Genomic DNA, 14,401 nt, shown 5'->3' with positions numbered 1-14,401 from the left:
TTTAAGTTAATAAATATACTATGCTAACTACCACTACCAAGGAAACTATAAACACCGGTGTTAAACTATAATACTAAACATTAGAGACTAACAAGAGTACATGGAGCATTGAACTGTATTATGGATGAATTTAAATTATAAAAAAACTTATGGGATAAGACAAAACGCCATTTAATTCCGGTCTATGACGGAATTCTCGTAAAACTGGACCATTTACCTATTTCTTTATATCGTTTCGTCCTTTCTTTTTTTCAATACATGAATAAAATCATAATACACGTAAATAAAATCATAGTAAACAGGAAAATAGTTATTATAGATAGTTTTATTGACATCACATACAAATAACTAACTTTTCCTCGGACTGTCGATTTACTTATTAAAATATTATAAACACTCGGTCCCATTTAAAATTCGTTAAATTAGAGGTGGTTATGGTTAGGTTAGGTTAGTATCTTTAGCTAAAATTTTTATATAATTTTATTTATATGCAGATTCAGAATCAATATTATTGACAGTATGATTAATATTGAATTGGAACTTTATTATTATTCTCTACTAACCTCTTTCTTGTCTATGAAGAAAAGCGAATGACAGATCACACAACAGATTAAAAATATTAAAATTGAATAAATTTTGACGTCTCCCCGGCTTGCTTTCTCATGGTTGACTTGCTTTCAATGACTGACTGACTTGCTTTGGTTCGCTTCTTCATTTCAATGAGATAGGGATACGCCGCGACATCAACGTAAAAACAATATCGTTGTACTTTTTAGGCTGCCTATTTAATACAATAAATTGTAGCATTTACTATAAGACGAGTGACGTGATAAAATTATGTGTATAATTGGCATTTGAATAAAATATAATTTACGAATATCTGTAATTTACTTGATGACATTTTGTTGCCATCTCTGCTCATACGTACAGTGCAAATGGATGATACAGTGATTTCTCCAGGTAAACTCTTTTATTTATTACTCGGCCAATATGATTAACATCTTGTGAGTGCGTATTAATAAAGTATAAAATGATTTTAGGTAACAAAATGGGGGACTCTGCATCGGAAAGCGATTCCAGTTCCCTCGATGGCGGAGCTATGTTGCCTCCCAGCACGGTTTCTCGCGATCAGTTGCAGAAAAGAATAGAATCTTTGCAACAACAAAATAGGTAAGATTCGCATACGTTATCATTTTTTTTTTTAAATAAACTCGAATGATCACTATTATTTTTCTAAAGTATGTAAATCTTATAAGAAATCTCTGGTTGTTATGGTATGTATACGTTTTAAATAATTATGTCTTCTGATTAATTCCATCCTCTTATGGACCATGGACCAATTTATTTTGGATCATTTTATTTGTATAAGTATATAATAAACTTTGCTTTGTGTGACAGTAAAATTATTCCTAATAACAATGCATATTTTTTTATAACACATTTATATGAATATTATGTTACATCGCATGTTACAAACCTTTTCAAATAATCTTAATGAATTTTAAAAATAAATAATTATTGTTTGATAATAATTATTAGAGTATGTCATTAATCAGTTCACATTTTAGTATTCTGTGCTGATAAGAACACACCTATAGAAATAACTATGATTTCATATCTTAGTCTCATTTGTTTAATTTTTATGTCTTCATAAGAATAATGATTATTATCTTTATGAATTTGTTACTATTAAAATTAATAAATTTAATATAGTGTTGAAGAGAACAATAGACACTTTAATCAAACTTGAATACATGTGAATGATAAGAGAAAATGGTTTTATCCTCTTATTTTATATATTTTTGTTGATTTGTTATTAATTTCATTATAGTTAATTCAGACTACGAGTATACTTGGGATATATTAACATTTAATGATTTAAATTATATTTATTTAAAATTTAACAAAGTAACACAATAAAACAAAGCTTAAAAAAGGGAATGTGAGATGTTTTTAATGATAATTCAATACTTGAATTTGTCATGGAAAGAGCAATATATTTAGTTAATAGACATAATAATATTCACATGTTCCAGGGTCCTAAAAGTGGAACTTGATACTTACAAGTTACGAGTGAAGGCTCTACAGGAAGAAAATCGTGCATTGAGACAAGCATCTGTTTCTATCGTAAGTAATTTAGCTTTGTATATTATTATAACCTTTGTATGAGTATACTAATAATTGTAAAGCTCTTACTATACTATAAATAAATAATTGTAAGTATCTTTGCTTATATGATATTGAAATATGAACAATAAGAAAAAAACATATATTCAAAAATTCCATCTTTTTTTAACCAACTTCAAAAAACTAAGTACATATTGTATTTGACCGCTATGTATGTAAACTTTTGTCTGTAATGTCTTTGACTTGGGTCTCTTTTTGGCCTGAAGAGATTTTTTATCCTGTAGATTACGTTAACTTGATTAGATTTTTTATTGACAATGATTTCCATTTCAGCAAGCTAAAGCTGAACAGGAGGAGGAATATATTTCAAACACTCTGCTTAAGAAAATACAAGCTTTAAAGAAAGAAAAGGAAACCTTAGCCCATCACTATGAAAGGGAAGAAGAATGTCTTACAAACGATCTTTCAAGAAAATTGAATCAGGTATGTTTCTAGTGTTCCTATACCTGCTGTATGTTTATTTTAATAGTACAGCTTGGCAACTCCATCCACACAATTTGAACAAGGATTTCAAAAATCTTTGATTGAATTAGCTAATTTTCATGTGAATAATGTGGCTTTTTACTACAATTGATGACCACATAAATGGATTTGTCTATTTTAGACTTATGAGGATAACTTTTGTGCTAAATTGTTTTAATAAACTAAATTACAATATTTTTTTCATTAGCTGCGACAAGAGAAGTGCCGCCTGGAGCAGACACTGGAGCAAGAACAGGAGTGTTTGGTGAACAAACTGATGCGTAAGATAGAGAAACTTGAGGCTGAAACACTAGCCAAGCAAACTAATTTAGAAAGGCTTCGTCGGGAAAAGGTTAGTTGTACAAATAAATATAGAGTAGGCATACAGTTATTAATAGTTTTGCATGGTGGTGTCATAATAATGAATTTGGACTATAGAGTACCTACTGTCTCCTGTACCATGTAATCTAAATCTTTTTGAATAAAAATACTTTAATCTGACTCATCTGTCAAATGAAGAAAAATGGATGAAAAACAATACTTACGTAGTACATGTACATTATGTAAATGTATATGTGCATAATGTATGGGTATTACATTATGTACTCTTAAAGTCTCATTATATAGTACATAAACATTATGATTACTTGACAACAATCATAACTGATAAAGACAGTAATCAATGCTTTCAGACAACAATTTACTACAAAAAGTACTCATGAAATGGCTGAATTTGTTGATGATTGTTACTGTTTCTTACTTTTATTTGATAATTTATCTTTTTAGGTAGAGCTTGAAAATACCTTGGAGCAGGAACAGGAAGCTCTGGTGAACAGACTGTGGAAGAGGATGGACAAGTTGGAAGCCGAAAAGCGCTCACTACAAATAAGACTTGATCAGCCGGTCTCAGACCCAGCTAGTCCTAGGTGACCCACTTTGATATTAATTAATATACTTAGTTTTAATATTGTTTTTATATTTAATGTTGTTATTTTTGTATTGTGCCATTACATCCTATGCCATGCAATGACAGTAGCAAATAAACATTTTATATTTTATTTATTCATGTATTTATTTATCCTCCTTTCTGACTAACATTCTTGTGAATGTGTCGATCATGTGACACTTATATAAAAATATATATAAAAATAGATCATAAAAACAATATTTCATTAGTATTTCCATATTTTGTTGGTATTAAAATAAATCACAAATGACTCATAAGTAAAGTGATTATTATGTATATGTGTATCACTTCAAACTATGTAGAAAGTAATATTTATCTTTCATACAATTTTTTACTTTATAACCTAATATTGATGTATGTATTAAATAAATTTGTCAGTAAGTATGTAGATCTGAAATTAAGTGATAAATGTCTTTATAATATTTACATTATCATTATCATTATGTTTTCCCGAATAGGTGTTAAATCATGATTGATAATAATTTCGTATTGTCAGGGACATCAGTAATGGTGACACGGCGTCAAACCTTAGCAATCATATTCAAACACTTCGGTCTGAGGTTGTGAAATTAAGGTAATTTTATAATTTCTTATTTTATTAAGATTGATATTCATAGCTCTGACTGATATTGCAAATGATCCATCAAGATAGTGATACACAGTTTTGTCAGTTCTAAGGTAGACGATATCCTAGGGTGGTGGTGGTAAATCATAATTTGTTTTTATGTTTTGTACCATGAAGTAGCGGTAGCATTGGTTGATTGAAATTCTGAAAGTAGGCAGTGCCCCACCACAGAATATGGGCTGCAGCTAATATAAATACTATGTTTCAAGATGAATATTTATTTCCATATTGTATTTACTTTGACTGTATTATTTTTGTATCAGTTTGCGTAAACTACTGATCATAATTTGAGATACAACAATCGAATTATAAAAAGATTAAAATTAAGTGTAACTAAATTTTAAGATTCATTTTATAGAAGTAAATTAAGTACCATGTAGACGTGGCGTATGTATCCACTATTATTTCACATAACATTATCATTTGTGTTGTGGCTCTGCTTAAGGTTTAATGTGTCGATAAATATATTAAATATTGTATTTTAATCATGAATACCTAAATTAATAGTATTGTAATATTAATAGTTAACCAATACACTGATAATACATAAAAAAATATTACTACACTAAGGAAATTGTGCTAACAGGCGCGTATAAAATTAATAAGTAGTATAGCAATTAATTCTATATTCTTGTGAAGAAGTTAGATTTTTATTATTACTATGAAAAAGCATTGAAAATGACAAGATTAAACATATCGTAATAAAAATAAAACAAACACCCATATTTTATTTTTAATAAAACTCGATTCTATGTTCAAAGGAACCAGCTGACAGTATCGCAAAATGAAAACAAAGAGAAAATGCACCGCTTCGCCTTAGAAGAAAAACACATTCGAGAAGAAAACATTCGTCTGCAACGAAAACTACAACAAGAGGTAACTTCCTTAAATTTCCCTCTTCTTATATTACGGAATATTGGCATTGTGCTAGGCTATGTGTTGTGTACGTATGTGTTGTATTTTCATAATATGTCAATTAACAAGCCTGAATAGTGTTTCATTTACCAATGTATTTTATTTATCTGTTCTGAAAAAGAGCACCCATCTTTAGTGCATGTGAATATTAGTATAAGGCTATTAGTATACAAATTGGATATTTTATTCTCATTATTTCATATCAATCACAGCTTATTATCTTACATTTACTTATGTAATTGTGAAAAAAGAATAATATTTTGCTAGTAAAAAAATAAATATTTGCAGGTTGAGCGCAGGGAAGCTTTGTGTCGGCACCTGTCTGAAAGCGAGTCTTCCTTGGAAATGGAAGAGGAAAGGCAGTTTAATGAAGCTTTAAATGTAAGGATCTTATTGATATAAATATTTTTTATTTAGCAAACAAACATGCAGTCTAACCTGATGGTTACTGTCACGTACAAACATCTGTGACCAATTTTACATACAACTGTAACAGGAGTTCTGCCTGAAGCCAATCACGAGGGCTGTGCCATTATTTAGTAGTAATACATGTTATTAATGATCCATTTATTCTATGTGTACCTTAGAAAGATCGAAATTTCCACATTTATCATATGTTATTTCCAAACGCATCTTTCGTGTGCATTTTCTTTTATATAATATGATGGATGAATGTGTCTGCAGGCGCGGTCGCGCAGCGTGTCGTCGCCGGGCGGCTCGCGGCCGCTGTCGCCGTACGCGTCGCCGCTGCTGCCCGCGCCCGGCCTGCCGCGGCCCGCCCTGCACTTCAACTCGCAGGTATAACTTGTGTTGCACTTGTTGTGTGTTAACTTGTTTGCAACAAGGCAACAAAATTTGTTAATACGCGAAATGTTTAAATCAATGAATGACGGGAACTTAACTGCCAACTTAATATGAAAAAATGTGTATTTTCTTAAAATTGAGGCTTTTCCTATAATTTGTCATATAACATTATTTTCTACAATTTGATCCTTATAAGCGACACTATCAGGTAGTGGAATAATATAGAGGGTGTACTTTTTTTTCAAAATGAATTCGTTCGACTCCCGGTTAGGGAAAAATATATTTTAAAAAACGAATGATGCAGTTTTAGTTTTCACCAAAATCGGCCTCGTAACTCCTTTCAGCACTTTTCGCTAATCCTTATAGTTTCTGATTTGGCCCTGAAGGCCTATTTGAAAAATTCACCCCGTATATTATGTGGTCCACTCTCATTACTAAATGACCACTACAAACCATGACACGTCTGAATATCACCTTCCCTTGAGGGCTTCTGTTTCTTATAATTATATTTTTGAAACAATTTTTTATCAGGAACTATTTTGGTCAAAATAAATATAAGCATTAGTATAACCTAAAATAATTTGAAATACTTATTCCGCGATGACACATTATTATTTCCAGCTCCAACATCATTTATTCATTGTTAATTATATGTACCACTCATATTAGTAAAGATTACTCACTCCTAACAAGAAAATGTGACCAGTTTTGACAATTGAAATAGTTGCGTAAGTTTTGCCACGTCTCCCTGCTAAAATATCCCTAAAATATTTGAAATACTTATTTATTTATTATGTAAATTACGCAGTATTAGTTATTTATTCGTAAATTTTCTCTAAAAATGTTTTTATTTGTCAAGAATTCAAAAAAAGAACTTACTAATAAGCCGTTTGTGACTTCATTCAATTTCAAGGCGGCGAAGTATCTTTACTAATCTATGGTACCACTACGTAAAGTTGTATATGATTTACCATTTAAAAGATGCAAAATTGCACACGTATGGTGTTTCTTGCGCCGCTTCTTCTCCATAGCGAAACACCTTCCCAAGCGGTGGTAGTTTGTTGAATTTCAAATATTATCTATACTAATATTATAAAGAAGAAAACTTTGCTTGTTTGTTTGGTTGTAATGAATAGGCTCAAAAACTACTGGGCCGATTTTAAAAATTCTTTCCCCATTCGAAAGCTACATTATCTACGAGTAACATGGGCTATATTTTTTTATATGAAATATATTTGATAAATGAAAATGATAAATGAAAAATTTGAGGCGGTACAAAGTTTGCCGGGTTAGCTAGTTTTGAATAAATGAGATTTGAATTTGAACACCAGGTGCGGCGGCCGAGCGAGCGGTTCGTGAAGCCGGCGCTGCCGCCGGGCGCGCCGCGCGCTGCGCCCGCCTCGCCCGCCGCGTCGCCCGCCGCGCTGCCCGCCGCACCCCCCGCCGCGCCGCCCGCGCTGCCGCAGCCCGCCAGCCCCATGGACACCTCCTCCAAGGACTAACGCCGCCGCTCTCTTCCCATACGCTGCTTGTCCACCCACACCGTCACCGAGCCGATACCGATAATTAATGACGGCGCCCAAGTAGCGTACATACATTTGCTATAACGGCTTATCCACCGCACGTCCGTCACCCGAGCGCCGTCATCCTGGCCGTCGATATTTCGAGTAGGTCGGCGGGACCGGGCCGATGTGCCGGCAATATAAAACACGTTGGAACTTGTCCATACACTTCCGTCACACGCGTGGCAGCAGGAAAAAATAAACGGCGGATATCGGTTGCGGTGGACAAACTATTGAGGTCACGACATATTAAAATCGGCCCCAAAATAATCTCATTCTCGATATTGGATCGGCGACGGTGTTGTCGACAATCTACCTTACCATGAGTTTTCAAAACATCCCACAATTTTACGTTACGTTTACTCAATCCATTATTCTGTTCCGTTTGCTTCAGTAGAATGAGTTGTCGAAAGCGCACCACTGAGTAAACGTAACAATTAGTGCTCAAGTGACGATGAACTTTTTGTCTCCCTCACATGTTCGTAAAAAAGAGAGACAAAACATAAAGCGCCATTTTATCAATTTAGACATGTCAAAAACGTAAAAACTCATGGTAAGGGTACTGATCCATTGGCTCGCTTCACGTTCCTGCTACATCGCGCCTAACCTTATGACCCCTCGATGCTATCGTTAATCTTGCGACTAATACGTACACACGATCCGGCGTCGGTGACGTTGTGGTGTCGCACCGTGAAAATTTCCGACATACATCGTATAAAACAACGACGTCGTGAAAATTGCTAACGCAGTTTGCGTTATTTTAAAGTATTTTATAGCACTCTGTGACCTAAACCCGCATTTTAGCCACGCTTTTCTGTGTCCAAAGTAGCCGATTTTTACACTGTACGAATATCAATACACTACCCTCACAGTTGTAAAAAATAAACATCGCTATGAACGTTTCATGTCTTTTAAATGCCATTTAAAAATTAAAAGTGAGTAATGAGTATTTTGTTTAAAGCTATAATTATGTTAATATTTTATTTTGGACGTATTTATAAACGTTTTTGCCATTGTGTATATACTAAGCAATAACATCACTATATAACTAACTGTTGAGCTTTATCGAGTTTTATTGTTTGTTTTGACTGTGTATTTCGCTACACACCATAGTAGGAGATATTTAAATTAGGAATCATTATCAAAATTAGCCATAATACTACTCCAGTACTCCACTCTCGACTAAGCGACCTGTTTGTTGTCGTATTTGTGGCATTCGGATTATCGAAAATTTGGATAATTGAGTTTATGAAGAAAAGCTATTAAAACCGATTTAGGAAGGTAATGTTTTTCGACTATATGTTTGTCACGTATGTTTTTTTAATATAAGATAACATAGGCTATATTTTTAGCAATCGGGTTTTGTTTTTTATAGTAACTTTTTAGTTGCGATTTAGCGCCTTTCCGGAATTTAAATGCACATGTCACACAAAATGTGACTGATTTGCAAGGGTTATTACAAAGTTACTTGTTCACGTTTGTCAATCCGAATAATCGCGAATATTTATAACTGAGGTCCGGATAATCGATTTTCTACTGTATCAGTAGTTTTAGTCATGAATTAGTACATTATGTGATTGCTTATCATTTGTTTCCTTAATACGTTTAGGGGAGTTCCCATTATTTATAAGTCATTGGTCTAGACGACTGTATGTAGCCTAAATAGCTTGATAGATTTCGACGTATGTGTGGTGTTAGATTTGTCTTTATCACAAGAGCAGAATAATTACTACATTTTCTAAATCAAGACTTCTTCACATCAAATTTTAATGGTTTTGGTTGTGTCACATTTTTATTGTTTTTTTACTTCATAATTTTAGTTTCAATCATTTATAAGTTTCAAAATAATTACATATTTTTTCATATTACTTCACAAGTATAAGCGGGTTTATGTCACACGAGCTATAAAATAGTATACGATACTTGTGACATAAGTAGCCTATTATGTGCACGGCGTTTAGCACCCTCGCTGCGCTCGGGCGCTAACTTCACGCCGTGCAAAAATAGGCTACTTTGGCCACGCGTATCGTAATGTACTATTTCATCATCCATAACAAGAAAACGGATGAGCTAAGAATTTTCACGAAGATTTTATTTACAAAACGTCGCAACGCGTCACAATACGACGCCATGTCGTGTGTATGTATTATAGCTCGTACATGTGCGTAAATTCAGTTTAGATGATCATGGTGGCAAGTGTTACGTGGGTTCGATATACGATTGGAGCAAATGTTTGCGTGATAGACAAATGTTTGTTTTACCAGAATGTCAGGACTTATTACGCAGCTGTTAATATCCTTAGACGATGATTACAATTTCAGGACCAATTGGTTAATACTGTCACTATAATATAATAAAGGAATAATAAACAATAGACATATTTTATAATAACACGTATATGCCAGTATAAAAACATTTGTTTTATGTACATCAAAATTATTTCGTTTTCATCATTTGTTATTAATAATTGGAGGTCTTGAAGCTACACTGCCAATAAAATATGTCATTGTTAATTAACATTAGTTAACAATGTTTAGCGGGATTTATATTAATAGATACTCAATGTATGCATTTTATCCTTATCATTCGTATTTTACTGATTATAAAACAAATGCTGTTTATTATTGTTAACTATTCAAACAACTCATGGTTAGTTGTTAAGAGATTGGCAAGAACCAATGGATCAGCCTTAACACGTTCTCGAACGCATTGCTGGTGAGTTCGATGCGGCAGCTTACAGACTCTGATAGCTTTAGTGAGGAGTGATTACAGTCGACGGGACGAGGTTCGGTTGCGACGCGATATAATTATCCTGAATGATTAAAAGCACACCGCTATCGAAGCGGCTTAGTATTAGTTTGGAAGTGTCCGATTGATCTGCCCTCGCAACGTGACTGATTGGACCGCTCTGTCAATTGCATTCTCGTTGCCGATTATATAGTGTGTGTATGTAGCCACAACGCTACGGCTTATAAGGTGATTTGTATTGTTTTAAAAACGTTGCATATCTTATCGTCTCTTTAAATCATACACATGCTTTTGCGTCTTCGATCAGATCTGTCGTACACGATACTCACTGCCCCTCGACTTCGCACGACTGTGTCGTGGCATTTAATCTTGGTAATTATCTGTGTTCTAATTTCGATGTACTCCAAGAAGATTTCAGAAAATCTTAGGATTGTAGATTGCGTGCGATTGTCGGATTTTCACGAGATTTAGGATTACGATACAACTGATTATGTAATCGTTGTTTTGTTGCGGCTGATTTGTTAATTTATTTAATTACTTCAGGGGCTACATTTGAATCATCGAAATTAATGGCAGTGGGTTATTATTAATTAATATAGGCTGTGTATAAATTCACATGTGAATAAGGGTTGTAGATGACTAATATAAAGATTGTAATGTATCAATATATCACTAACGGGGTCTATGGAACTACTCCCAAATGATGCTTATAAAGTAGAAAAGAGTGTTCGTTTCTAAATATGTTACAGATGTTATGTTGAGCTCATCAGAGCATTTTGTTGTATTTCTATACTCTTTTGGGAGTAGTATCTTTACGTCAAAGACTCAATTCAATTACGCAATTTTTCACTTAAACAGTTTATTTTTTTTCAATGTTAATAAATATATATGCATTATTAATATACTATATGTTTTATTTACGAACCCTCTCATCAATTCATACTGGAATTAGTTAAACTGGACTTTCTATTAGTGCAACTATTATAAATATACTAGCTGACCCGGCAAACGTTGTGTTGCCATATAAATAAAAAATGTTAAGGTTGAACAACCATTATCATTTAGGGATATGAAAAATAGATTGTAGCCTATTCTCAGACCTACTGAATTTGCATATAAAATTGGGTGAAAATCGGTAAAACCGTTTCGGAGGAGTACGGTAACTAACATTGTGACACGAGAATTTTATATATAAGATTTTGTCTGCTTGATCTAGGTATACTACTTAGCTTTGTTGGCACCCCTAAATAATTAACTATTTTGGTGACACTATAATACAAGAGCGCGTAAACGCTGGACCTGTGTTATAAGATTTTTAGCGAGTTTTATTTATATTAGGGCATACGGAGATTTTCGCACTTTTATGATTTCCAAGTTTTATTTTAAAGTTATTGTTTTAAAAATATCGTGTTAATTAAACGCTACTATAAATAAATGATTATTAAAATCAGCCACAGTAGAACTGTTTTATTATATAATTATAGTAACTTTATATGTACGAGCTATATTTCTTTACGTATAAATGTAAATTTATTTCATATAATTGAAATAAAAATGATCAATTTGTAATTGATTTGAGTATTTAGTCCGCATTATAACTGAGGTGTATAGTTATATTGGCTCAATTTTGGGGAAAGCGTCCAGCTGTAGATTTAAGTAAAATAAAAGCTTCCCATACTCATACTGGTATTCGCTGTTTTTGTGCTGTGGCTATGCATACGTAAATGGTAAGAGATAATTTCATTTATTAGCATAGTTTCATTTCGCCTAGCCTAGAATCGAACCCGGGATATATGAGGATGTCGGTTTCGTCGACATAGCCAGTGCACATAGCAGCCACCGCTGCGATTAGTTCGCTATGCAATGAGCTTAAGCTAAAACCATACAAAACAAACTATAACTATTTAAACTTATAAAAAATAGCATAATCAGCGTAACCGCGTCCCTTTGCCGTGTCGCCGCTCGGCACCTTTAATGGTCACTGAAATAATCTTACTTTACACACGCGTCATAAAACTAAACAAACTGGAGACAGACCAGGACAGAGTGTATTTGCATTGGACGCTGCTAGGGTTACAGGTAAAGTAATTTGCATAGTACCTCCCACGATGATTTTTTAGCAATATTGAAATATTTTATGATTGGTAAACATCGGAAGAAGCAGTTGTTACGTTTGTAGAATCTACCGAAAACACCCAACGACTCCGGGTAAAACCTTATCAACATTTGGGTACGTAGATAAGGATGAGTGTACCTACCTATATTGTACTTGTTTCAAATTTCTGGTAATTTCAAAGCAGCTAAGTACCTGTGCACACAACAGCTGTTTATTCGCCAAAGGAACTATAACTTTTATTAACTGAAAAATATTTACAATTATAATGAAAATAGGTACCTATAACAAAGTTGGAAATATTTAAACAGACAAATTTCCCAGCTTCTTGTGTACATAAGTTATACCTACTTAACGAATGGGTAGGTAACCCGTATAGTTAGTAAAAGTAATTTGAGTCTGTAGCAGTAGTTTATATTTTGAGAAGTTTCGCTGAGAGTTGAGATTTGACCAATTTTACCTAATAATGCAGTTCATTATTCTATGCAAATTCAAAAATTTTACCTTGGTTTTCTAAGAAAAATAATGAGGACTGATAATAGAACTTGAAAGGAAACGTTCAAAACTATTATCATTGACTTATGTTTAAAAGACACATGGAATTTTGAGTTTGTTTAAAATGATGTGAAATGTGTTAAAGTTGGTTACTAGCTCGTGTCTGTAGCAGGGTGGTAGATAATTCGGGGAGCCATAGAAAGGAACGCTAATCTAGCCACTGATACTCTATGATACTCATGATACTCAACTGGAATATAATTTTGCTTTTATCTTGCATGTGTAAGCGAAATAACAGAATTATCGAGGAGATAGAGTCGTAGAGACTGTACATTTGCGGTCCTACTACTTACCCTTAGGTACCTATGTTTCTGGTAATCAACCCGATGATAGAGTCAACACTACCCCACATGGAAACAATAGTTATATGAGGTGAAAATAACAACTTATGTTGTTATTTTTAAAATGAAAAACGTCTAACCACCGCTAACTATTTATTTATTAATATATTTATTGTAACACAAACACAAGGTTAAGGTACAACAGGGCAAACTTAATGCCTGATAGCATTCTCTACCAGTCAACCCTTGGTGAGTGGAGAGAATTTGCGGCAGGTGTCAAAATACATAAATATTGTAATACTTACTATATATATAAATACATATCCAAATATATACATACATCAGGTAGTAACGGTTAGATTTTCTTTTCTTTGTCTTCTTTTTCACACTGGGGAAAGAATAATGCATGAGCGATACTGCTTTAATATTGGTTTATTATTCGTTTTAAATTAAATAATCTCAGTGTCGAAGTGCGATAAATAATACATAATATATACCTACTTATATTAAAATTTATTAGTGACGCGACATAGAAATGCGTTCAATTGAAACCAGGTGCTAGGTGCTTATTCGTCTTAGGAGCCGACATAATATGAAAAATTAATATCCGTGACCAATGACTCGATCACGCCTATTCTAAAATGTACGTTAGTTCCAAGAGTAAATAGAAGTATTTAAAGTAAACTAAGTTGAAAATTAAGATTCAAATAGAAACGTAAAGCACAGCCCGACAGGCGACGGTCGTAAAACATGAATGTTTGCTAACCACGAATAGTTGGCGTAGCGTTATTGATCCTTCCAATAATTATCGAACACGTTTCATGTCACCATGTTTAAGCATACATGTTTAAACACAAAAGTGGACGAGCATGGCGGAGACGCGACGCAGTGAGACTCTTGTTTATAAGTTTACGTACGGAGTTGTAGAGGTTAGCAGTAGGTAGAGCTAACAGTGAGTGAGTAACAGACCGTCCGTTTTCATACGTAGAAATACGTCAATGTGTATGTGTGTGTATAAATTTATATTGTTTTGGATCTGTATAATTTACAAACATAATTATGGCATCTGTATATCATTAAAGTTATGCCTTTTTTCGTAAAAATATAAAATACCTACGTGAAATATGTATCATTTAAATATAGTTTTTTTACGCTATGCTGAAAATGTTATATGGTCTATTC

The 14,401-nt window shown here is 33.4% G+C and overlaps 1 protein-coding gene across 2 annotated transcripts; it reads left to right on the top strand.

Annotated features, from left to right (window-relative positions):
* The first annotated feature begins 650 nt into the window (after positions 1–650).
* Positions 651–11,174, top strand: LOC140750537 (coiled-coil domain-containing protein 6). Of its 2 annotated transcripts, none has more exons than XM_073084100.1 (11): positions 651–960; positions 1,041–1,170; positions 2,037–2,127; positions 2,461–2,610; positions 2,858–3,001; positions 3,436–3,575; positions 4,122–4,190; positions 5,003–5,117; positions 5,445–5,537; positions 5,841–5,954; positions 7,292–11,174. In XM_073084100.1, the coding sequence occupies exons 1-11, from the start codon at positions 936–938 to the stop codon at positions 7,460–7,462; spliced, it is 1,242 nt and encodes a 413-aa protein (XP_072940201.1). In that variant the 5' UTR covers positions 651–935; the 3' UTR covers positions 7,463–11,174. The 2 variants fall into 2 exon arrangements, with proteins under 2 accessions (XP_072940201.1, XP_072940200.1); XM_073084099.1 differs by having other exon boundaries at positions 653–960; positions 4,113–4,190.
* Positions 11,175–14,401: the final 3,227 nt, after the last annotated feature.

This window comes from Epargyreus clarus, unplaced genomic scaffold (assembly GCF_041222505.1).
Source record: "Epargyreus clarus isolate Ecla_fem2 unplaced genomic scaffold, WU_Ecla_fem_2.2 ptg000021l, whole genome shotgun sequence".
Classification (NCBI taxonomy): Eukaryota; Metazoa; Arthropoda; class Insecta; order Lepidoptera; family Hesperiidae; genus Epargyreus; species Epargyreus clarus.
The sequence above is the reverse complement of the archived record's forward strand: the minus strand, read 5'-3'. Positions and strand labels throughout refer to the sequence as shown.

What these genes read in the sequence shown, in the direction of transcription:
- LOC140750537 (XM_073084099.1), top strand. Translation starts at nt 936, where the DNA reads ATGGATGATACAGTGATTTCTCCAG. An exon ending in TGATACAGTGATTTCTCCAG is followed by an intron (nt 961 to 1,040) that starts GTAAACTCTTTT and finishes AAATGATTTTAG; the next exon opens with GTAACAAAATGGGGGACTCT. An exon ending in TCTGAGGTTGTGAAATTAAG is followed by an intron (nt 4,191 to 5,002) that starts GTAATTTTATAA and finishes CTATGTTCAAAG; the next exon opens with GAACCAGCTGACAGTATCGC.